Below are 27372 nucleotides of genomic sequence, written 5' to 3' on the forward strand. Positions count from 1 at the left end.
TTCATCATACTTGTAGGTTAATGCATGCTGAGAGAGTTCCATATCATTATGGTCAGTGCTTCTGTAGCCCGGTTTATATGTCACAACCAGATCAGAACTTAAGTTTGATACTGGTTGAAGCATGTGTGTGTAAAAGTTGCCTTTTTAACTAAAATTTTTAAGCCCAGAGCTTATATCAGAAATTGAAATATCATAAGCATGAAGACAAAAAGTGTACTTTAAATGTGGGGCCAACTGTTTTGAAGTCTATACAGCCTGGAACAAATTGGAAGCATGTAAAATGTTTTACTGTGACATTGTTGCAGATAAGCAATCAGTTAGCATGCTAATCATAGGGGATCCCCCAGAACAAATTGGAAGAGCCAGGGGTTACATCCACATTATCATTCTTGGTGTAGCACCGCTGTAGATTACCTGCACGGCAACACCTGGTGTAACCCTGAAGCTACACCTTGATGGGGGTTACTCTGTAGATGCTACCTCCTTAGCAAATCCATAGTTGATACACTATATATCCTTGCTTTCTGGATGTGTCAGTGCAGTGCTTCTGTAGCCCACTTTAAGTTACGACCAGATCAGAACTTGAGTTTGATACTGGTTGAAGCAAGTGTGTGTGTGGGTTATCTATATTACTAACAAAAATCATGGTCACACCCCAGAACTTATTTCAAAAATTGAAATATCAAATAAATAAGTATGAAGACAAAAAGTGTTCTTTAATGTGGGCCCAACTATTCAGCCTTCATTATCACTAAATTTTGGAACAAATATGTAGCATGTCAAATTATGAAAGGAGCAAAATACCCTTACTAATTTACTGTGACATTGTTGCAGATATATACAAATGTATAAGCAATCAGCTAGCATGCTTATCTAATGGGCTCCCCCAAAACGTGAACAACTGGGGATTGCCAAGGGTTAACATCCATCTCTTTCCAAAACTGACTGTAATTGCATTTACAGGTATAGCTGTCTCTGTTTTACCCAATTTGGTCAAAAGGATCATTTTATGAAGGTCGTCTTATTCCATGGAGCGAGAAACAAGGTGACACTCACCTCCACTTATCACACCTATGTTTTATCAACATTGTTTTCCAGTCATAAAAGATAAACACAATAAAACAGAACAAGCAAATGAACAAACAGAACAATTTTATTGGTTGATGAAAATGTCAAGCCTAAAAACACAATTTGTCAGTAACTATAAACGTGTTTGTTAAAATCTATATACATGTATCTCATTTTAAAAGCTACACATTTTTCACATTTTATAGGAGAAATTTGAGTTATTAATTGATACATGATAAACATTGCGTCACTGGACGGGAAAAACCTCATATGTACTTTGGCCCTTGAACATGGATGAAGCTTTGTAGGTGTAGATTTTATATTGAAGAAGATGCTTTGTCCATGTTCAAGGGCCAACCCCGCCAATAGTGCATGCAGGAAACACCTCATATTTACTTTTGGCCCTTGAACATGGATAAAGACTTGTAGGTGTAGACTTTATGTTGAATGGTTTGCTTCATCCATGTTCAAGGGCAAAAAGTACATATGAGGTTTTTCCCGCCCAGTGACGATTGTCTCTTGATAACATTAGTAATACAAATATTATCTTGCATCTTGATTTCTAATACACCTACAGGAAACAAATATGCTTTTGACCTTTGCTCACAATATCAGGTTCCGTTGCCTGTTTTGCACTACACTTTAAAGGCTAAATATAAGGATTATATAAAAAGGATTATTATAAGAAAATAGCAACATTTATACTTTTTTTGGTCTTAACCTTCATCTAAGCATCACAAAATTGTTATATACCTCATCCTATACTTGATTGCTTTTGCTGTAAAGGAGATCATGTGCATGCCCATTTTCAGAGCTTTTGCAAGTTGAACAAATTCAAATCTGGAGCAATGTCATTGTCATGTAAATTGCATTGACTATTCAATGTTATATACCTCATATGTAGATTCCTGTCATCTGATTGGTTGAAAGTGCAGTCATTGAATTAACTATGCCCGCAAAATGAACTATGGACCGGTCCATGGAAATGAACTATGGACCGGTCACATGCGTCCCAATCAAACTGCGCAATCGCAACATCCACGTATCCATTCGGTATATAAAACAAATATTGACTGCTTTATATTCGGTGATCTCAAAACCATGCTATGACCCTCGGCTGCACCTCAGGTCATAGCATGGTTTTGAGATCACCTTGGGCCTATAATCTTCTTAACCATGCCCCTCATAGCAGTCAATATTTGTATACTATTTGGATCTAGTATTATTTTGCTAATTAATATATTTTAGTTGGTAATGAACTTTTGGAAGTGAATTAATTCATGCAGTAATTATCGCCATCAATAGATGTCCTGAAAATATACTTGGAATATACTTTGAAATGGTTAGCACTTGTCATCTGCAACCGTGGTGATTGGTATAAATATAAAAGCAATGAGTGATGCATGAGAGGTTGCCCATCACTTTTCACATTGCAATCGCAACCATGCTCAAAATACAAATACAAGCAATCTACATGTACACAGAGGTAGCCATGATCATTAAGCAATATTTCATGAAGCGGGAGCTCTGTTGTGATCAAATTTGTTTACTTAAAACGCTTTTAAGCACTTATTGTACCAAGTATTTTGCTTAACTGCTTAATTGCTGAAAAGTGTAAAAAGTGATGGGCAACCTCTCTTGAAAGTGATGGGCAACCTCTCATGCATCACTCATCGCTTAAAAGTCACTAATTAGATTGAATATTATAAGGTACTGTAGTTACAAAATTTGATTTTACTGGAGTGCTGTTTCATATGAGTATAAATAAGAAATACTCTCTTGCTAAAGATATTAAGAGAAACTTTTTTTGATGCAATCTACAAAGGCAGCTACAATTGATTAAATATTTATAATGATTTCAATCTATTGTGATGTTTTATGAAGTACCGTTTTATCATCCCCTTGCTATAGGGAATAAAGAGAAAAAAATTTCTGTATACCGTATTTCCATCATAAACCGCCCATGCCCACCCAGTGACTTTACTACAGCCTGTCTCAAAAAAAAATTGTGCAAGTGAAAAGCGCCCTCTTTGGCAATTAGAAAATATTGTTGTGACACGATGCTTACATCAACATCAAGGGCGTAGTCTTAGCTCTCAAATGCCGTTTGTTCTGTTCAATTTGCTTGTTTTAATCTCGAGATATGCTTAGTTAACGACGAAAGGGTAAAATCACATTTGTGCCACTTTTACTAGGGAAGAGGGCTTTACATGTAAATCAGTGATAGCATCAAGTTTATCAAGGGTTCCTTCGTGAAATCAAAAGAATGCATCAATTACACAATACAATTTTTTTTTACTGTTCTTACTATTTTATAATAACGCAGGAATAATGATTCTCTTTTTCTGCAGATTAAAAGAATAAATATTTCACATTCTGCTTTAAATTTAAATACATGTACACGTCAATGATTTTATCATGGTAATACTGTTCTCTTAGTAACATTGCACACTAAGGTCCATATGCACAAAAAAGAGTGAGACAGGGTCTAAAGTTAGACAGGGTCTAACTGGAATTAAGTTCCATCAGGAATGGTCCTTTACTATTATTTCCTTCCTAGAGTAGCTAGCATATTCTAAAGATTGTAATGCAACGTTCAAAAATGATACAAAATAACTTAAGCAAATGTAAAGGAAAATGTCCTTTTTCATGGTACTAAATACTACTTAGACCAGGTCTACCTTTAGACCCGGTCTAACTCTTTTGTTCATACGGACCTTATAGGTTTATATTACTAGTTGGGAGAGAACTTAGACCAAATAATGCACACGCGCTGATGTTGATTCGAATAATGCGTCTAATGCATGAGCCCCGAAGGGGGAATGCATTAGACACATCAACTTCAGCTATCATTGATGTACAGCTCTCTTCCCTAGTAAAAGTGGCACAATTATAATTTTGCCCTTTCGTTGTTAAATAAACATATCTCGAGATTGAAACAAGCAAATTGAACAGAACAAACAGCATTTAAGAGCTAAGACTGCGCCCTTGACGTTGATGTAAGCATCCTGTCACAACGGTATTTTCTAATTGCCTAAGAGGGCGCTTTTCACTTGCACAATTTGTTTTTAGACAGGCTGTACACTTGAATCCTCTCTCATGTGCAGGATCCAACTACACATGATCCTCCATTGTGCAGGATTCAACTTCCCATGTATCAAACACAAAACCATGATTACAAAATGTATCTACACTTGTATAAAATCCATATTTTGGGCCATTTTTTTATGTATTCAATTATGTAAACAATATCAAAGATAAGTACCCTGGGCGGTTAATGGAACAAATGGTAGTTTCTACAAAATTAAACAAAATTCACTTATCCGAATTAAAGAAGTTGGACTGGAGTTGATTTAAGGCAGTTGTCTACAGAGGCAGCTACAATATGGATCAGTGGTTTCTCTCGTTTATACCCCAAATTCCTTCCCACAAGGTAGACATATTGCATCACAATATTTAGCGATATGCTGGGAGTTAATCCAGCCCCTTTGTTATTGCAATGGGATACGCATTATTGTATTTTGGGAAGGAATTTCGGTCAAATTGACTGCTGGAGGACAAGCCCAGGATCCATGTACCGTATTCGTCCGAGTATAGTCCCACGTTCGAGTATAGTCCCACACCCCATTTTTCGAAAAATTCCAGAAATTGTAAAAAAAAAAATGCATTCAAATTCAATGCATTTTGAAATCATTAATAGAGTATGACATGAATAAAAATTATCAATTTTCATATTAAAAATACAAAACATCTTGAAATATTTTTTTAGGTCAACCATGAATGGTCCTAGCATCTAGGTCTAGATCCAGGGACACTCCAAAAAAAAAAAACTTTTTTTTTAATTCGAGTATAATCCCACCCCCCAATTGTGAAAAATTTTCACCTAAAAAACGGGTGGGACTATACTCGGACCAATATGGTATTAATTAAACATTTACAATGATTGCATCAATCTATTGTAAATTTGAAGGTAAGAAACACACTCTTGCTAAAGAAAACAAAGAGAGTACACTACTTTTTTATGCTTTTACAGAGTCATGCAGCTACAATTAATTTGCTTTACAATGATGTCATCAATCCATTATTATTTTGTATCTGGGTATAAATAAAAAAAAACTCTCAGATTTGTATAAAGAAAGTAACCAATTTTTTTAAAATAGTTGGTTAATATATGCAGTCATCTACAGAGAGGCATGCAACTACCATTAAAGTTTTACAATAATTTCATCAACCCATTTAGATGAAGTGCTGTTTTATCTGGGTATGAAACACTCACTCTCTTGCTATTAAAAGAGAGTTAAAAGAGTTAAAAGAGAGTACACCATTTTTTCTTCTTTGTTATAGTTGATTAATACAGTCATCTACAGATTTTGCTACTGCAAATAATTATACATTTACAATGATTTCATCAATCCATTGTGATTTTTGCTGTTTTGTGTGGGTATAAATACTCTCTTAACATACATCACACATTTACTGCATTGGAATGCACTTGTCTCTGATTGGCTGCTGAGGCGATCTGCTGTTGTCATGTGAATTTATGGATGAACTTTGCACCGTACGTGTTGTTAAGTCTGACCTGGCAACATCACAGTAGTACACGCGCATTATAAATTGTTGGTACCGTGCAAGAAAGCTGGTGGAAGATCACCAAAAAGTATATCTGAAGCCTAATGAATATGCAATGTAACAGCATTTCATAGAGATGTCATGGAGTCTGCACAATTAAAAGGCTACAATTTTACATACCAATGTACACTGATTTTGATAATTGAAGTCACATTTTGATTTTAATCACTGAAGTTCAGAGTTTCAAGCAATTTATTATATATTTGTCAGTTTGCTTGAGTTTCATAAAAGTCATATAAATCACAATTTCTTGGGCTTGTACATGTATCCTTTATTTCCTGATTTTCACATATATTATTTATGTCACCCATTGTCGTACACCATGCTAGGGTGAAGCATCTAGGCCACCTCATTCTTCATTGTGTAAAGTCAGATCAGAGTCTATAGATTATTTTTAGATTTTGGTCCATTTTAGCTGCAGATTGAAGAAATAATTTTTGAGTCACTTATAAATCAAGTTATAAATCAATTGCGTATTTATCAGGGTCCTTTTTCGGTGCAGCAGACTACATTGACAGCTCTGATGGGCAGATGGACTGCAACGTGGTCTCTACCTTCTGAGCTGTTGGTCTGTCGTTATACTCCATTTGAATCATTGCATCCAGCAATCGCCTCATGTTGGTACTGATTTTGTTATTCATACGATCAGGGAAACCAATTTGACGGTTGGTCGAATGCATGTACTCTCCATAGGCGCGATTTTTGTATGATACGACAAGATGTAACTTCCTGTTGAAGTTTTCTGAACTAACAAAGGGGACCATGCAACGAAATATGATGCCCAAAGAGAAAACGTCAGCTTTGTCAGTGTAGTGTTTACGGTATACCTCAGGAGCAATGAAGTATGGTGTGCCACATTGGGTCTGCAGGTAATACTGAGGGAGATCGCCGCTAAACATCTTGTCGGCCAAGGCTTTAGACAGACCGAAATCAGCTATTTTGGCATAGGGCCATGACCATGGCCACCAACCTTCATTTATCATGATGTTATCAGGTTTCAAATCACGATGGGCAACATTGCAAGAATGCAGAAAGGCAACTCCAGAAGACATTCCCATCATCAGGTGATGTGTGACGGCATTGTCAGGTTTTCTCTCTATGACATAATCATTGAGTGTACCTGCATTGCAGAACTCCATCTCAATAACTATGTTGTTATGGATACCACGGAAGTAATTGCGCATTTCAACTACATTTGGATTTCCACCAACCTTCTTTAATGCTTTCACTTCTTTTACCCAATCACCATCACTAGAATTGATGCATTTCAAGGCACATTTCTGATTGCTGGGATTATATCCCTCGTAAACAACGCCAAATTGACCTTCGCCCAATTTTTTGCCATACGTGTATTTAGACTGAGACCAACCCATGATGATGGAGCAGGGATAGAAGAGTTATGATCTGAAATTGAAAAGTGATAGGTACATGTATAAATGCAATTATCTTTGGCATAATCAATTAGTTCATGATGATTTACTTTGATAGTCTGTATGCCTTCCTCAAGGCAGAGAAAATCAGGAGGGCAAAGGGAAAGAAAAGGGGCAAGGAGCCCCTTTTCTACCAAAATTCAGCCCGATGATGGGCCAAAATAGTGTAAAATACAAAAAATTGTGCGCGATATGGGCGTACATTGTAAGGCTCAAGCCCTTTCCATCCTGATAATGACTGAAAATAGCCTAAATAGCAATTTATTTTGCCCCCTCTGACAAGAAAAGCTGGCATTTGAGTGTATTTTGTAGTTCCAGATTTGCATGTACAGTTCAAAATGCACCCGACAAACAAGTATAGGCAACGATCTGAAAATCAGGCTGAGTATGTCAAGTGTAATTTCATAAAAGTAGTAATACTCTAGTTAGCTTATCCCCTATGAAGAAAACTATCAACCCAATCAATCCCTGAAACTTATATGTGACATGATTAAAGGGAATGACTGAATGAGTCATATGTCAGCAAATTTCAATAAGAAGGTTTTACATCATTTTCTTGCGGTTTACGAATGCTACATTTTGATGCAAACCTCATAAAAATTGGACATCTGGTTTCCGAGTTATGAGCAATTTATTAAAGGAGGATTTCGTGATCATAGCATCCTCTTTTTATGACATTTTTCAGTACATATGCACGAAAAAAGTTTATTCCCAAAATATCAGTTGATTCCGATTTTGCGTTTGCGAGTTGTGTATGATTATGTGTATTACACTGCTCCATAGACAATGCGTTATAGACAATTTCGTTCTGGTGCACCAGAACGAAATTCAAATTTCACGATATCTTTGCAAAACAAAGTAATCTGCAAGAAATATTTTGTACATAAATATTATGTAGCCAGAGATTTCCAGTGATATAAAAATCTCAACTTTTTTTTGAGAAAAGTGGGGGGATGAGGCTGTGGAACACGAAATGCTCCTTTAATGGCTGAAAACAATATAAAACAAAGGAATTTGAACACTGTTTTTGCCAATATCTCAAAAACAATATTAGCGACATCCGACTCATTCCCCTTGATCATGTCACATATAGTGCCTAAACCAAGAAACTAGCACTAAGAAACTTTCTCAGCTTTCAAGGCCCTGCATTGTGCAACTGGAAAAGACCTGGGAAAAGCATTTTAAACTCACAGAACTTTAAACATGGGTTCATACTACATTGTACTGTTTTCTCTAAGGCTAGCAGCAATTCCTTTGGGTACCTGAGCTCTTGCCCATCCTTGACCTACCCGAGGTCAAAATCCCAGTTACCCGAAGCCCATTTAGAATACTCACAAACTATGGTATAAGCTTTATCATGAAGTAAAAAGTACCATCCAACAGTGAACCTATTCCTGTTTTGGTGACATTGTTGTGTTTGTTTATACTTCACTTCTACACTTCCAATTAACCCATTGAAAGGGAATTCCCCTGCAAAGTATCCTTCTCATGCAATCTTTCTCATGAATGCAATTTTGTAAATTCTATTGTAACATTTTTTGTGCTTGACTAAACATGTGTTTACTTAAGGAGGCTGTGTACTCTCAGACATGCATGTAGTAAAAGTGCAATAACTTTGTAATTATTTGCGCAAGACATATATCTTAATACTATTTTCAGAGTGTCTGTCCGTCCGTCCGTGCGCTATCGCGTCGCGCGGAGCGCTTATCGCGGAGTCCGCGCGACGCAATAGCTTGCGCTGAGTCCACGCGCTATCGCGTGCTCGCGGATCGCTTTCGCCGAGTACCAAAGGGCGCAGTGTGTGCAGCTGAAAGCATTAGGCCTAATAGTGTGACTACCCCAGACTACCAGGTGCATCTCATCGGACCAATAGGCCTATTTTAAACACATATTTCAATACGGAACGCGTAGTAGTTAAAAAGGTCAGGGCAGGTATATTGGTAACGGGTGTTGGGCAATTAGAGATAGGCCTATAACAAGAACTGCCCGACCCGAGAACCGCGAAATCTAGTATATATATTTTTATGAAGGCAAGACATCAATAAATCTTAATATAAATACAGATTTGGGGTAAAAACAACAATTATGAAGAAAATCACAAAAAGTGAGTTTTTGGCAATATTTGTTAGGTACATCATAACAAAAAACACTCTTTCCAAAATATTTTATTTTGTTTTTAGCTCAATCTTGAGGCTCCATTCCAAAAACGTTTTTTTATTTTTGTCTCGCCTGATAAGGCAGGAGACTATATAATCACTTTTCCGTATGTATGTATGTGTGTAGGGGGGTATGTGTGTGTGTATGTGACAAATTTGGTTAAAGTTTTGGTTAAAGTTTGCCTTCCGCCTATTTTCTCGGAGACTAGGAGTCGACGTTCCTCAAACTTGGTGGGTGGGTGCATCTTGACCCGAGACAGAACCGGTTTGTATTGGTTAGTGGGTCAAGGTCACTGAGGTCATGTAGGGGTCATCTGAGGTCAAATGAGTAAAAACTGTCGTATGGGCATGAAACTTGGTTGGTACAGTCAACAAGGTCATTTCAAGGTCACCAGGGGTCATCTGAGGTCAAATTAGTAAAAACTGTTGTATGGGCATGAAACTTGGTGGGTACAGTCAACATTTAAAGCCAAATTTTTGGAAGGTCATTTCGAGGTCACCAGGGGTCATCTGAGGTCAAATTAGTAAAAACTGTTATAAGAGCGCGAAACTTGGTAGGTACAGTCAACATTTAATGCCAAATTTTTGGAAGGTCATTTCAAGGTCACCAGGGGTCATCTGAGGTCAAATTTAGTACAAACTGTTGTATGGGGCATGAAACTTGGTGGGTACAGTCAACATTTAAAGCCCAATTTTTGGAAGGTCATTTCAAGGTCACCAGGGGTCATCTAAGGTCAAATTAGTAAAAACTGTTGTACGGGCATGAAACTTGGTGGGTACAGTCAACATTTTAAAGCCAAATTTTTGGAAGGTCATTTCGAGGCCACCAGGGGTCATCTGAGGTCAAATTAGTAAAATTTCAGATAGGCATGAAATTTGGTGGGTACAGTCAACATTTAGAGCCAAATTTTTGGAAGGTCATTTCAGGGTCACCAGGAGGGGGTCATCTGAGGTCAAATTAGTAAAACTGTTGCATGGGCATGAAACTTGGTGGGTACAGTCACCATCAGCCAGATAATCGTGCCCAGCCGATAACCGCCAAATTCATTTACCTCTACCAAAAGTAATCGCAAAAGCAGGTGGTCGCGAAGCAGGCGAGACTTGTAGTTCGAGAACCGCCTTGTTTTGATATTGGCCTTATTTTTTGAGATATTGACCATATAAGGCATCAAATTGAACTTTTTAAAATTCACAAAGGCCTATTTGCACAAAATGATGCCTAAAATCGGAAATAGACCAAAATATAAAAAAAATGAGAAAACAGTTTCTTGAGTCGATCATGCTTTTTACGATGATCATATTTGCTTACCTATAGATGCTGTATTTATTGAGTTATCGTGTACCTAAATCGTAATTTTACCGAGAAAATGAACATTGAAATAATGGCCGTTGAAGTTTAAAGTGGTCACATTTTGCACTTTCATCGAATCTCGCAGGGGAATGCGGCAGTTTTTATTTTTCTACCTTACATTACATAAACATTGGGTAAATCCACGGCCCCTTGAGAAGTTTGAGCGAAATCCATTCATAACTTGATATTTAAATCGGGGAAAGAACTTGAAAAACCCACATTTTATCAGCTAAAACGGAGCCATTTGACCACTAGGTTTTTGTGATTCCGTGGTGTTTCCATAAGATGCGCCGCGCATGCAGATAAGCGTCGCGTATGCGTAGCGTATTTGTGCGTTAACAAATTGTTGCGCGTGTGTACCCTGCTGGTACAACAAAGATTTTCTTTCCTTTTCAATTTCAAACACGAGTGGAATAGTGAAATAAAATCCTTAAAATATTGCAGTTGGAGTTTACAAATCTGGATTTTCATTCCTTGTATTTATAAAAAACATAACAAAGTACAAACATATCAAAAAACTCAATTTTGCGAAAGAAACAATGTCTAGAGTACACAGCTGCCTTAAGGTGGTTGTATCGGCTACGGTGTCATGCTCAGAATTCCTTGAAAATGATATAGGATGTGTGTATTGATGAGAAAACCTTACTTGCCAAGTTTTAATTTTTTTTAAAAAAGCGTTTTTGATTTATGCAACTTTTTGTCGTCTGAAAATCCCATTGAATTACCACAGGGAAGGGCTTTTGGCACTTTGCCAATTTCTTATAATAGCCACATTTTTTAAAACAAAGATTTTATTAAAACTGATTTTTCTCTCCTTTATAGCTGTTGTATATAAATGTTTCAAGTTTCATTTTGCTTCCAAAATATCACAGAATAATACAAACCAAGTTTACTTTCTAACTTAGTATTACTTAAAGGAGGATTTCGTGATCCTAGCATCCTCTTTTTATGACATTTTTCAGTAGATATCCACGAAAAAAGCTTATTCCCACAATTTCAGTTGCTTCCGATAGTGCGTTTGCGAGTTATGCATGATGTGTATTACACTGCTTCATAGGCTACTGTTGTAATTTCAACTTGTGTCATGTGACACTCAATCTGAAGACCATGATGACAGTTGACATAAATATTCTGATGAACACAATAAAGTATCTTTGATTCAATTTCCTACATGTACCTAATTGTCTTACAAATAATGTATTTTATTTTTATTAGATAAGTTGGCAGTGCATTGAAGCCATAGTACAGACATTATTAGAAAGGACACTGACTACTTCCAAGGAGATACACCAAGCCCTGTTCCAACTGTTGAATTCACCGTACATATTTGTGTCCTCATATACTGCCATCACAGCTGTAAAGCTTGCCACTCAAATATGTAACACAGAAGAGTTATGCCGAAAAGGTAGGTGTGAATTGTACTACATACATGTAGGTTGGCCTTATAACACAAGGATCAGATGAGAGCCGGTATAATACAGAGTATCTTAAAATGATTTCAATGAATGCCACAACTTTTTTCAAAGGCAACTCAAGTTTTAGTACAATCATGTAGAAGCTTGTCCATTTTTTGCAGTCTTATGGTCTCATATAGCCAAGTTGTATCGTGTGTTTTTCAAGTTCCAGAAAAGATATTATTATTTTTAATGATGAAAAACTTCTAAATACCATAGAAACTGTGACATGGATTGGTACTAATCATTGAGTGTGCAGGCCTGTAGCCAGGATTTTTTTGGGGGGGTGCTGATTTTGAAAAAGTGGACTTTTTTCCAAGGGGGGTGGAAATTCTGTGAAAAGTGGACTTTACCAAATTTAGACCTTTTTTTGACCTAAAAAAGCTTTGAAATCAAATTTTTTAGCTTGCTACACTCACAAATTCTTAAATTTTTGGACTTTTTGTATACTTTTGCAAATTTAGGGGGGTGACTATGGGCCTGTGTGCATGTTGTTAGTATTGCCTAGTATGTCCAGCGTCATCTGCTAAGACCAGTTGAAAAATTGGGTATTTTGTTGTTTTTACAAATTACAACTCATGTCAACTGAGGGGCTTAAAAGAATAATCTCACCCAACCGGCTAGAGTTCAAAATTGTATGTGCAGCCTTGTAGCTCTGAATGACATAATTTCTACAATGCACTTTCTTTTGTGATATTTACTTAAAATCTACAATATGAAGGATATTCCGGAGTTATGCCAATTTCAGTTTAGCTGCTAGAGTGTTTCACCATCTATGAGTTTATTTAGAAAGAAATATCCCACCATTGCATTTTTGGTTATTACATTTCTGACAAATTTTCCTCCTTAATTTTCTCTCACAGAATCTGATGAAGATATGAGTGACATGGATAGGTTACTACAGACCATTGCAGATAGATGCTGTGAACCGGTTGTCTTGGAGTCCATTTACAACTATTATGCCATTGTAAAACAAAGTTCATAATATCAGATGATATCATTTACATACAGTTATAAGCCAGTTGTCTTGGAGTCCATTTACAACTATAATGCTATTGCAAAGCAAAGTCCATAACAAAACAGATGATGCCATATTGATGGGTTATTATCATGATGATATAAAGTAATGTTGTGGCATATGATAAATAGATCAATTTAAGACAATAAGCAAGGTATATGAGACCACCTTCAGCCATATGCATACCAAAATCAAATCTTCTTGCAGTAATTTTTGTCTTGCCTGAACTATGTTCAAAGGGAGACTTAGTGGTTACTATGGTGTTGGGGCAGCTTCAGTAAAACGTTACTGCTGTATGACACATTTTTGGCATTATTCCTGCAATGTGTACACTTCTATAACATGCAAGGGAATTACATTGACAAAGTTGAAGTTAAATATGACATACATTTGTTTCTTTTAGGGCTTGTTTACAAGCAGGACCATAATGCAACACACATGTAAACACCTGCTAATTAATCACATTTATGCTGAAAATGTTCTTGGGTTTTGGTCGCACAAAGGAGAGGCCATATGGCAGTATGTGTCATGTATATGTCTGTCTGTCGTTGTGTATCTGTGTGTCAACAATATATAAGACTTTTGCTTAAAATTTGGTGTTATTTGAACAGTTGAAATCCTATTGCAACCATTATATTTTTTCTACAAGATCCAAATTTAGTAGATGTTGGATCCTACTTACAAACTTTCTCATGACCAATCAGAAGCTTGGGGTATGGTTTTCCCATAATTCTGGTAGGGGTATTCAATTTGTTCCCTCAACTTTTTTTGTTTCCAAATTTTTTCCTCAATTTTTTTTCTCAAAAATGTGTTTTTTCAAAATATTTCAGATATTTTTTGTTTCCAAAATATTTGTTGTTGCTCTATTTACATGGTAAAAGATTCTGAAAAATTGGATGAATTTTTTGTGCACAATGCACACAAATATAGGTCTTGCTATGAATTATAAAAATATTGTTCATGGCAATACAGTGATTTCATGGGAACTATCCTTCATATTTTTTATTTCCTCATATAACGCAATAATCATTGTTGTTCAACACTAGTCACAAGGTCATAATATATCAACAACAAATTAAAATGCATGATCAGAGAACCATGCAATCCTCAAATATGGCAGGTCAAATTTGCATTGTCTCTCCAAAAACACAATATAGTGATTTCACTGGGGATTTCCATTAACTCATTCATTTCCTTATGTTGCACAATATTTATGCAGGGAAATTGGATTCACACTTTCTCACGACCAATCAGAAGCTTTAGTGGGCTTAAGGGATTTCCCATATTTCTGGTAGGGGTGTTCAAGGGTTTTTTTTAGGGTTGTTGTTGCTGAATCATGTTTTTTTTTTACAAATTTTTTCCTTGTGATGTGTTTTTTTTTCCAATTGTAAAAGACTCTGAAAACATTGTAATGATTGAATTGGATGAATTTTTTTCATGCAATGCACAAATATATTTGTTTCAGTCTAGGTTTTAAAAATATTGGGTTCATCGCTACGTAACTTGCAGAAGATCATTATTTTCCACATAGTTTTTGATTTTTCAGAATGAGTTAAACTTTTAAACTCCTATTTTCTTAAGAAATTAGTTTGAGAAATGGCCTGTTCCAATTCAGAGCTATACTTGATTCATTTTACCTTGATAGTCGCAGGGGGGGGGGTCCTTTCGAACGCTCCAATGAGTCAAATAGGGTCCAAACTTAACGCCAGAGTGAACACGATAATGCGATTGATTTTCTTACACATAAAAATACAGCCAATTCAAAGTGAAAATCTTGTTTGTCGTATAGGGCCTACTAGGCACAGTTACTTTTTGTTGGCTGCTGAGCTATATCTTTTAAGGTTAGCGAAAGGTTTTTCATGCGCTTGATTTCAGAGGGCGTAAGTTCATAACAGAAACAGCCATGCAGAAAATGAACAAGCGTGCATCGGAGGAAGCCTACTTTAATAATTATAATAGAATATCGATCCACGGTCAAGACATGAAACTTGGCTCAGCTCGTGCCGGGAGCTCGTGATGCGGGGGCACAAGCCGTTTTCGGCAATTTTCATGAGGATTTTATAAATTTTAAAATCGATTGGGGGCACTTCCTCTGGCCCCTATGCCCGCCCCATGAAGATGCGCCACCGTCTATTAAATTTATAGAGCCTTGATGTATTTGATGAAATAAATAACATCAACAACAACATCACAATGCAATTATTTGTAAATCGAATTTGGGAATATTCAACAAGATAGACTTAGCAGGACTACAAATTTCTGAATTATATAAAGTGAAAAACAATCAATCACCGTAGTCAGCGAATCAATCAAATATACACACAAAAAAGAAAGGAGCAAGAAAGAATAAAGAAATAGTGACTAAAAAAAAAGAAAGAAAGAAAGAAAGAAAGAGAGAAAGAAAAGGAATGAAAAAAGAAAAGGAGAAAGAAAAGAGGGAAGAACAGAAGTAAAAATGAGAAAAGAGGAAAAAAAACGAAATTTCAGCCACACAGGGACTCGAACCCACAAAATTTAATCATAATAGAGTCAAAGTCCAACGCTCTATCCGCTCGGCCACACATCAGCTTACGCAATTGATTGTCCTCGAAAGGGATATATAATTATAATTTGACGCAATGACGTGATTACAATTGCGTCCGCATAATGGCTCTTAGAATAAACACGCATGTCGGCGCTGAAATTTTGGACCGAACCTGATGGAGAAAAACCTCGCTTTTTGCAAACTAGCTTCAATTTGGAGTGAAAATGAAATGGAATGGCAATTGGCAGAATGTTGAGAAATAATGTAGGTATTCAGATGTCTAAATTAACGTCCCGTAATCAAGATATCGATAATTTCACAAACCAGCTTTTTCTCAAGCAAATTCTCCAAAATTTTCCCCAAAACGGGCTTTTAAAATTTAATCGGTACTGTATTTGGTTCTTCCCCATGGCAACATTATTTCTTTGATCGATTTGTAGTACAATACGAAAAAGAAAAAAACAATCACTCGGCGTGGATTTATACGGGCACACATTCAAAAAAACGCATGGAACGTGTTTTTGATCTTGTGAACATGGTGCGTAAAAATGCTTTAAACGAAGGATTTTCAAATTTATTCTAAAAATTGGTATATAACACACGCAAAAATGTTAAGCTACGTCCAATGCACCAACATTTCACTCGCTGCGATATTTGATTACTGAGAAAACTATGTTTTAGAGAACAACTTTATACGTCTTTTATACGTTCTTTATACGTTTCTTCGTGTAACCTTAAGATACTTCATATGCGTTCCCATGTTGAAAGTTGACAAGCTATTTCTACTTGCTTTAAAGAGAGCACAAATATGCACACAGTATAGACAATTGAATGAAGACGATTTATTTGTGCTAGGATTTACTATTTTTTTATTTTAATATATACCCATACCTAATCACGAACATAAGATAATATTGTAAAGGCCATAAATATACGCACTCATGCATAGGGAGACAAACATGATTAAGTTAATCTGTTCTTTTCATTCTTGATCATTAACCTTTGGAACATTTCACATGCATACTGTTTGTGTCAATGCCTTCTTGCCAATCTCAGGCCATATAGGAGCCTAGTAATTTAAATCGTGAAATCGTAGAACGATCTGTTAGTCAGCATAGATATTGAATAAAATTGAATCCCATCACATCAATTCAAAGCTACACCCTATTTTGAAATACTGGTTACCAGCGACTAAAAATGTATGAAGTATAACACTGAGCTATTGGGAAAGGATATTGCATCTGTCCCAAGCAAATTAGCTAGTTAAAAGGGAGCAGGAGAAAACAGTGTGGAAAGGCTAAAATATGCTAAATTTATTGCTCGCTACCCTCGCATTATATATCTAGACCATTAAAAGGTTTGCAAATAGGGTTCCAAAAACTTGGGATGTGCAAAGGTGGGGCAAGGATTATTTAGCAGGCAATGGGGGAAACCCATTTAGAAATTTGCCCACCCCAGATAGACAAATATTCTATACAAATGAACAATATCAGTGTTTTTTATTATAAGTAGAATGAAACAGAATGAATTGGCTGTTTGCAACTTGGCCTTAAAAGAGCTTAGAAGTGATAAATATCTTCTGGTAGTATTTAAGCCATATTGTAACATTTGCTCAGGTTTTTCAAAATTCTGATTTTTACATGATTGTAATGTACTTCTACCATGCCCACAAAAATCAAAGCTTTTTGTGACAAGGTCTGTAATTTTGAATAAAATGATGAAGTAAAAGAAATTCAATTATATTTCTTATGGAAATCATACAATATGGTTTTAACATTTTAAAAAAACACACAAAAAACCCGACACCTACCTGTTGCTGTTTGGACGATTGATTCCTCTCCGTCAAAGCATGAAGAGAACTAATTAGCAAGTAGCAGACCCCAAAACTCACACCGGGAAGCCTGCATTACATGCATATCTTTGTAACAATGTCAGGCAAGAGTCATTGGGTCATTATTGTGAAAATATAATGAACATATATATTTCATTTATTCTCTGTTGTTATTCCTCCTGTTGAAAACCAATATGCCGTAAAACAGTGAATAGAGACAGGGAGGTGAATAGGAACAAAAGTTTCAAAGCAATCTGGTGGTTAATATTTAAAATTAAAAATGTGTGAAAAGCAAACAATGAGTGTTTGGAAGAAATTAAAAGTAAAATATGCCCCCAAATGAGTTAGGGTGATATTTTTAGGAAATTGTTGATGTAAATGCTCGCAGAACACAAACAAATATTGGTTCAGTTTTGTGTAGCTAAAAACAGTAATTTTAAAATATTGCAAGCATATTAGATGGATATCACCAATATATTTATTTATTTACAACATGTTTACCCAGGGTAGCCTGATTCAATTCATAGCCGTACAGTCATATACCGTGAAATTAAGGATTCAGAATTTTTTTCTGGGAATGTCATCTTTAAAAGGCCTATAACTCAAAAACATGTCTGGCGACTTGTTGTGGGTTTTGTTGGAGCTGGTCACATATAGTATGTGCTCTCAGTGAAAACAACAGGATAACAGTAAAAGGCATGTTTGAAGCAGTATGGCAAAACACATACTGTTCTGTGTTGTCATGAGAAACATATGCTATCAAAATGGTTCATAGAATCACTTAATTAGCATATAATAATTTGTGATGGGTATGTGTATTATTCTTGTGTACTTGCAGCAGTTCCGCAATAAGTAATGCTGTAAGTTTCACATGCAAAATTAAAAAAAAACCTTTTACAAAATGGTATTTGAATTTTACATATCTTTTATCCCACTATGGCACAGGGTGTTCTCAACTGTTATTTGAGGGCCACAAAGGAACCAAATACATTTTAAACATGTGCTTCATGGCCAAATACAACCCAGTTTCTTATGTTTTCCTTTATATGTTCTAGTCGGTCAAGGGCCAATATTATCAGTGGATAGTGGGCTGAATTTGGCCTGTGGGCCACCTGTTGAGATTACATGCACTATGATAAGTTTCAGTAACAGTAAATCTCTTGTATTCGTATTACATGTAAAAGTAGTGTCTTCTCTATATTCATTCATGTTTTAATATTTTATTTAAGTCAAATTTGTTACACCATATCAGATTATTTATAAATGTGTACTTTATCAAGCTAAAAGTGTGATTGAGAATTATGTAATGTGATTAATATATATACAAACATGTTGCCTTTATATATGTGAAAATGGAGTTTATTTTTTGTGCTTAATGTAATGCACATAAAGTAGCCAAGTTGAACAAGTTATGTATAAGAAAGTGATGTTTATTTAGGAACAGATGCTACTCATCCCAGAAAAATACAATACTAATTTTTTTGGATAAAAAAATGATTTGTCAAATGTTTTGTCAAATGAAACATAGCTAAATTATAATCCTTTAGCTAGTTCTAAACGGCAATAAATGTCAAATTTTAATAGTTTTGAAATTTTAGGGGAAATGGGCCAAAAACATGCAATTTTGCATGATTTCTTATGATTTCAGTCACAAAATTCAAAGACTTGGCACAAATCTAAGCATTCAAAATCATGAGTATAGGCTATGAATTTGCTCATAATTTTAATATTTTGTGTTAATTTTGATAACTGGTTCTAAAAGGTATTAGAAAATGTGTTTTCCAACAATTAGAATGCATAATCTGAAATTAGTCTAATACAAGTCTTTGAGCTTGATTGTCACAGCATACCAAAAACACCCTAAAAATGCATTGTTTTGGCCCTTATTTCCAAAAAATGGCCCAATATTAAAATTTGACTTTTGCTGCCAGTTAGAACTAACTAAAGGATTAGGATTTAGCTATGTTTCATTTGGCAGAAGTTCATAATATTTTTTGTACATCTTTGAACTTAAGGAACAAGTGATGTAATGAAAGATCAAGTACAATCATCAATAATATTATCATATCCTATGTTTTCAAAAATGCTGATATATTCATAAGATCCTTTAATTCTTTTGAGGAGTGTAGTAGCCCTACCTGGTCTTCTCCAAAAAAAAAAAAGTCCTATACCTCAATGATAATGAAACTCATTGAAACTATCATCAAGTAGCAGCAGCTGCCACGTAATTTTGGGTAATTCAGACAGCATATCCAGGTATGCAGAGGTAGAGTATAAAGCGCATGGTAAGGTGAAGTAAATATTTCCATTTGAAAGAATAACATTTTGTGTGACCAAGATCCCGGGCCAAGATCATGATCTGTCTGGTAGCAACGTTTGCACAGTATTTTTTGTGGGACATGAGAGCACATCAGAGATATCGAATTGCATTCTGAATACGAAGAATGTCCTGATTATATCAAATAATTTTGATTTTTTTTTTTTAAAAATAGGCAATATAATACACATTTTATTGCAAATGATTAAAAATTGAAATTTTTGATATTTAACAGTCCTCAAAGTAAACTTTATTAAATCTAATGATTTTTTTCCCCCAAAACACCAAAACAATTTAGGTCTTTTTGGAAAAAAAAAGTATATATGAAATATATATGAAAGGTCAAAATTTTCAATTGATCGTCGGTTTTTCATCCCAGCTACATATACCCTAGATTTAGAAAGTTTACTTCGAGGACTGTTAAATATCAAAAATTTTAAAAATATCAAATTTTAGTTATAAAATTTGTATTATATCGCGAATGCCAAAAAATCAAAATTATTTGATATCATCAGGACATTCCTTGTATTCAGAATGCAATTCAATATGTCCGATGTACTCTCAGCTCCCACAAAAATACTGTGCAAACGTTAATGTCCGATTCCTTAAGAGGAAATGGTTACATCATTCAGGGTATTAAATTGTTTACAGTTACACCATTTAGGGTCTATTTTGCCATTTAAAGTCTATTTTGAGAGTTGATTAACAAGCATGGGTAGCACTTTTAAATATGAGTGGTCCCTATGGAATGGGGGAAATCTACATGGGATAGCAGATTTGCATTAATGTGCATCATCGTAGTATGTACTTCCATGGCCTTTGCTGTATCTATATGGGCTGACCACAATACTGCGCTGCGACTGTCACCATCTTATAGCAAAACTGCATACAGGCACATTATGTTATGCATTTCATAATGTGTATTCAGGCCTTGCCGTTTGAGGCTCTCGCTCGCCACCGCTCGCCGAAACTCAATTTCTAGTGAGCGATTTTCTATTTGCCATTGACACTAAATATCACTCACTGCGAGTCTCCTATAATCAGCCATCGAATCAGCCAATTCAGCATTTAATCGATTCTGTGCCTCCATTCGGAGAAAGTCACAAATTTAACACGCTTTGCGCGCATTTCAACCTAAATACCGTTTTAAGACCGAAGCTCTACTTGATTATACCCAAATGAATGGTATTTGTGAAAAATTGACCACTAGCCAAGCATCATGCCTTTAAAATCTAGATGGCAAGGCCTGGTATGTATGCCCTACAGTTGTTTCAAAATGTTGCAACAATGAAACGGCATGCAAGATGTGCCGTGTAGAGCAAATTTAAGTTCTTGTGATGATTGCCCATTGTGCATGTGTGTTCATAGATATGCAATGAGAGATTCTGTTGATAGGGGTATGTACCAAATTGGTAAAGTCCCAGCTGTTTGCGCCCAATCAAAGTACAAGAACAAAACATATTTTCTAGAAATCAATTTCGCACAAACAATATGATGATAAATACATGTACAGTTATTTCAAAAGTGAGAGATATTTTTCAATGTTTAATTTTTGTTGTTTGTAAAAGATGTACCAATTTATATTATTTTGAGTTTATATTTGCAAGTGCCTATTCTGATCACAAACCTGGTATTGCAGCAAATCTTGCAATACAGGCAAGATATCAACATAACAAACATTTGTATTGATGTCTTGTAAATGTTGCAACAATTAAAGGTTGTCAAAAGTAGAGTGAACAATATATTACTATGAGCTTCCTCTTGGAGGATTTAAAATGTGTAGAAAGTTTCCAGAATTGCACACACAGCAACATTCTGATACATTAACTCACAATGAGGTATTTGCCTTCAAGTGGATTTTAAATCTTGCTTTATAAAATAAAAAGTTGCATATATGCAATAACCGGTATATGTGTTGTTTGATCTTTTCTTTGATGTGCAGATGTGGTCTTTCAAAATGGGGGCTGTGTTTCAAACTAGCCACTAAATCCCATTGGGACAAGGCATATTTTGATTCATTGATAGGGATACCTGTATACACCTACCCTAAAACTAATGGATTTTGGTAATTTTTTTCCAATCTGCCAAATGGGGGTTGGTGATGAGAGAGTGTCAGTGCCTATAGCCCAATTAATGTACATGCAAGTTACAACTGTAGTTTTCTATACTAATCTTACGTGGAAAGCAGATTGGTGTGACCCAAAATAAGTGATCATTGGATGGTAGATGACTTGCATAACAGTCCCAATTTCAATAGAGTAGCCTTCGATTCAAAGGTGTGTAACCACATCGACAGCCTTCGAACACCCATTTTTGGCCCCACGCATGTGGGCGTATGTTATCACCCAGATGGTTGCTTGCCCGGATGCCTGTTTGGCAAAACCATTAATCCACTTGACTCTGTAGCATAAACGCAATAACCGATCAACTTCATTATTATGTCTTCAGAATCTTGCATCATATACCTTTGTACATAACCTGGCTGTCTGATCAATTTGTGTATCGGTCACCTGGAGCTACAGGGTTTTTTCATATCTGTAGCCTCATCATAGAGTGCATAGTTCATATACTTTATGTGTAAAAGTCTCTTTTGGTGTGATTTTTTTTGTAAATGTGACAAGCCATGACCAAAAAAATCATATTTTTGACTAAAAATCACATTTTTGACCAAAAATCACATTTTTGACCAAAAATCTTTATGACCAAAAAATACATTTTTGACCAAAAATCACATTTTGACCAAAAATCAAATTTTCACCAAAAAATACATTTTTGACCAAAAAACACATTTTTGACCAAAAATCATATTTTTGACAAAAAATCACATTTTTGTCCAAAAATCACATTTTTCACCAAATATCACATTTTTGACCAAAAATCATATTTTTGACTAAAAATCATGTCAAGAATCATTTTTGACCAAGAGTCGCATTTTTGGCCCAAAATCACATTTTTGACCAAAAATCATGTTTTTTTACTAAAAATCATGTTTTTGACCAAAAAGATTCTGAAGACATAATAATGATAAAATTGATGAGGATAATTTAAGCATGATACCTGAATTTATCAGTCTCGCTAGAGTTTTTAAATATCACGCTTCGACTTCGTCTCGCATGATATTTGAAAACTCTAGCTCAATTTCGATAAATTCAGGTATCACACTCAATCCGGCCCAATTTTATATCAAACTTGGTATAATATATGGTGGCCTGATGGGCTGTATGTATAGTTTTGTCATGTTATTTGCACATTTCTAAATATTAATGACCTTATTTGCAGTTTTTCCGAATGAACTTAATAGTGTGATCGAGAATTATCACATCTTGTGTTGTAAAGTGTGTGTCATGCTATTTGCATATTTAAAAATTAAATATTAATGGCTTCTATTGCATATTATTTGTATTTACAACCATTGTTATTTACACACCATTGTGTGGGCCACCATTCTAGTCTATGGGTGTCCTCTGGTATTCCAATGATGCCCTAAATTTCAGCCTGTTTTTAGACCATTGAATAATTCATTTTGCCTGGGCGCCCTTGTACAAATTGCCTTAGATTAGCTGCCCTATTGAATTCTTAAAGCCATAACGTACAAACTTTTAAAATAAAATTGGTCAAATTTTTACACTTGTTTTTTTGGCATATTTGTAATGTTTACACCATGTCCCAACATACACATAATTGGAATCAACCAAATGCGTTATTTGTAAGACAACAGCAATTTTGTATATAGCCTATATTGTAATTACAAATGTTAAATCCTCCAGAGCTCATTAGTTTAGCTTAAAACGGATAGAAAATCTTCCCTTCCAGACAGTTATTACTAATATAATTTGATAATATTTGGTAAAGAATAACAAATTAAAATTTGATGTAATTCATCATCATCCCGTGGCCAAGTGGTTAAGGCGTAAGTCTCGTTAACCTGAGGTCCTGGGTTCGATTCCCAGGCGGGATCACTTTTTCTACTTGTCTACTTTATTATTTGCGACGGCGAACCTGATGAAAAATAATGTTTAGTAATTCATACATTTTGGTATTAAATTGAGGGGCTGCAATAGACCATTTTGGTAGGTAACATAAAGACAGCAAGCCCAAACCTGCAAATGACTAGCCAAATTTCAGCTTGTCTTAATTTACAACCATATCTATCAGAGTTATTAACTTAGGTACTTCCACAGGCACACTAGCCATTTTTCTAGCCTCAAAGTATCAAGTGACTCCTGTGATCCATTACTTCAATTTAAGCAAAGATTTTCGCTTTAAGACACCAAAGAGTCCTGGTGCCTAGGATGTGTAGTAATTTCGTGAGGTCATGGGTACAAATCCAAAAAGCCTTTGTTAATTAAACCCAGAATATGTCATTTTTGATGTGCACTATGTTACAAACCAGTTCACAGAGTGTAATCACAAAGACATACTTGGTACAGGATTCTGAGGATTAACGGTGAATTAATCAGTGCGTCTGGGGTAAAATTATATAAGTCTTTCACTCTAAAACACAAAACAAACAAGTGATATACTTTGGCAGATATTTTTAATAGTGATAATACTCAGCAATATCTTATTTACAATATATTTATGCTAAGATTTTGCATTATAGCTTAACTTACTTCTATAGAACAATATAGAAGCATTTATTACATAATATCAAATACTACTTCAGATTTAATTCACATGATTGTTCCATGCTGCATATATGAAAGTTAACATGATAAAAAAAGGTGAATATGCTGAGACGTCCCTCCCTCTTTATCTCATATTTTACTCAAAATTTTATATTAAATTCAACAAAATAAACTCTCCAGAACCATTATCGATGTTTCACAAGCAGATTCTTCAATTATTAAATGCTTGCAGAGTATACACATTCGCCTTTTTAAAGCTGGCTTGGGTGAAAGTATACAAGTATACTAAGTAATTGGTATTTATAACTGACAAAAATTAAAGGATCAGAGACACTCACAATCCTGATTTGCATTCTTTCTGTCTGTTCTCATGTTGCTGACCAAAGTGTTTTCAGGGTCATGGGACGTACACGGTAATGCAAGTGAGAAGTTGCCTGAACATTACTGAATGAAATGATGCTCATGATTTAGGATGTTTTTGCCGTTTTTGAAAAATGTCAATAAATAAGTCTGTGTAGTGTAGATGCAGCAAGTCAACAAGTACTTTGCTGCTCTTTTTGAAACATAATTTTAGATTAAGATATTACAGTTTGTATTTTATTACAATTACAATGAGACTGAGTATATGAGCTGAAATCCTTATAACACTATTATAGAAACACAATTGCTTGTGATTTATTGCAGTGGTGTGAGTGACCGCATTAATTAGAATTTTAAAAAAACATACTACAAATGGCAAAAAAATGCTTTTTGAACTCATTTACCTTTGCTCAAAACCAAAAAAAAAATTATATCAGTTTTCACACCCTTTTTATTGGTCTATCTATCTTTTTGGTAAACATAATACACAGATATGTATGTCAAATTATTAGGAATAGATGTATACAGAACAAAATTTGGTTTTAATTTACTTCCTGCAAATGCCTAGTCCAAATAAGAGGCTGCATGGGGAGGGTGTAGGAGAGTAGGTGCATGGTTCAGTTTCTTACACTGCCATTTCACCTACAATGTATATGAAGTGTTCAGATGCAAAAATCCAAATCAGAATACTGGTCTTCATCTTGCTATATGGTATATAAATATTGAATGTTTATGGGACAGTCCATATTTCATCGAATGGAAATATTCTTTCCATTGAACGAATAAAAACATTCAATATTTGTTTTACATAACTCATAAATAAGTTCCTTTGCTTCCACTTAATTTTATAAATCACCAGGAAAACAAAATAAATTAAAAGATATCTAAATGCATATTTATTTTAGAAGCAACACCCACACCCATAATTGGCAACTCGAGGTGGAAACCTCGCGCTATACGCTTGCGCGTCTTTTAGCATTGCTATGGTAGCTCCGTGTCCGTGCAATGGAAAAATAAATATTGCATGGATGCAATAGTCCTTTTGCAGCTGGCCACTAAAAATAAAAATAATCAATACTAATTGGCCAATCAAATGACAAGAAACTTTGTATGAGTTATATAAAAACTAATACTCCCATATCCATTGTACATACAGATTTTCACTGCAGTGCATGATGGCTTGTTGCAGTGCAAACCATATATCATGCACTGCAGCAAACCATATATTGTACACTGCAGTGAAACAAATACAACAGGGTATGTTTGCACTCAGTCACTTTTTACAGCAGATTAAGGTAACCAGTATAAATCAGGACAATGGCCTGTGTTTTGCATGTGAACTCTACATATATTCTTGGTCATTTTATAAATTAAATAGCTCACCACATTATGTTCAAAATAAAACAATCAAATGATGATTTGATAAACATTACTATTATGATACCTTTCTTGGTATCAAACACAAAATTTATACACAAAATACATCCACGATTGATATATATAATATTATATAACACAAACATTTGAAATGAAAGTGCTTGAGTTGGCAACTTGACTAGAATTACAACAAACATAATTTTTGCAAACAATATATAAAAAAAACAACAAGGCAAAATAAAAAATAAACATCACCAAATGACATGGCAGACTTATCTTCATGTACATAATAAATAAATTAAAAATCACTCGTAAACATATGATGAAAAACTTGGAAACCCAATATGCTGCATGATAGTAAGTTATTCAAACATAATGGACTATTCCATTTGAAATCAACACCCTGGACATTGCTATTTTATTGTTAATTCAGAAGCAATATTTTTATACATATCATTTTAAATTCCAACTTGAAACTTGAAATTATGAATTCAGTTGGATTTGATAGAATTTGTCCCTCAATTAGGAAATTATGTTTGGAGATCCAAAATATTCCACGCCATTTCCAAACTTGTTGGATCTGGCATGGCTAAAAAGGTTGAATTGGTTAGAATTCCAAAATCTTCCTCAAGAATCTCTTATGTCAGTGAAACCTCATGGATGTTCAGCACTAGACTTGCTGAATATCAAGCAGAAGTGAAAAAGACTAATGAGAACAAGTAAAGAGTGCAGAACATCAGAAATGGAACAGACAAAATCAGCCATATCAGATCATGTGGGCTAACCATGAAAGAATCCAAGATCCTTGGGTGGGAGCATGACAAAAGGTCGAGAGAAGTTCGAGAAGCAATGTAAATATGGCGACGGGGCCGCAACACCCTAAACAGAGAAGAGGGCATATATCTCTTAACTAATGTCTACGATCCACTTCTGAAGTATGCAAAATATACTAAGGAACACCGGAAACCCCTCAAACTTGTTTGCCGGGAAAGTGGATCAGATGACCATATCAGTCATACCTGATGAAGTCCTCTGATGTGCAGGACGAAATATTATAGTGAGTAAAAATTCACTTGGTTTTGTCAAACAAAAATCCAAAATGGTCTTCCTCAAGGAGGTGGGTGGATTTCATATGGAATGGAATAGCCCGATGGAACAGTTCATTATTTGAAAGTATAGGGGTAGTTTGTTGGCAGTCTCTCATTGGACCAACAAAATGAGTCTCTTTT

General features: G+C 35.2%; 1 protein-coding gene and 1 long non-coding RNA gene across 2 annotated transcripts in view; one reads left to right on the plus strand and one right to left on the minus strand.

The window, feature by feature from the left end:
- The window catches only part of LOC140152550 (codanin-1-like), a 37982-nt gene extending 23007 nt beyond the window's left edge, over positions 1-14975 (plus strand). Inside the window, exons 20-21 of the mRNA XM_072174937.1 lie at positions 11850-12039; positions 12952-14975. Coding sequence (XP_072031038.1) covers positions 11850-12039; positions 12952-13073 — 312 coding nt within the window. The 3' untranslated portion in view covers positions 13074-14975. The remainder of the gene's footprint in view (positions 1-11849; positions 12040-12951) is intronic.
- Positions 1136-17576, minus strand: LOC140152551 (uncharacterized). Its single transcript, XR_011859030.1, has 2 exons — positions 17441-17576; positions 1136-7101 (listed from the first exon to the last, which is right to left on the minus strand). It is a non-coding gene; the product is annotated as an uncharacterized lncRNA (long non-coding RNA).
- Between the last annotated feature and the right edge of the window lie 9796 nt (positions 17577-27372).

This window comes from Amphiura filiformis, chromosome 5 (assembly GCF_039555335.1).
Source record: "Amphiura filiformis chromosome 5, Afil_fr2py, whole genome shotgun sequence".
Classification (NCBI taxonomy): Eukaryota; Metazoa; Echinodermata; class Ophiuroidea; order Amphilepidida; family Amphiuridae; genus Amphiura; species Amphiura filiformis.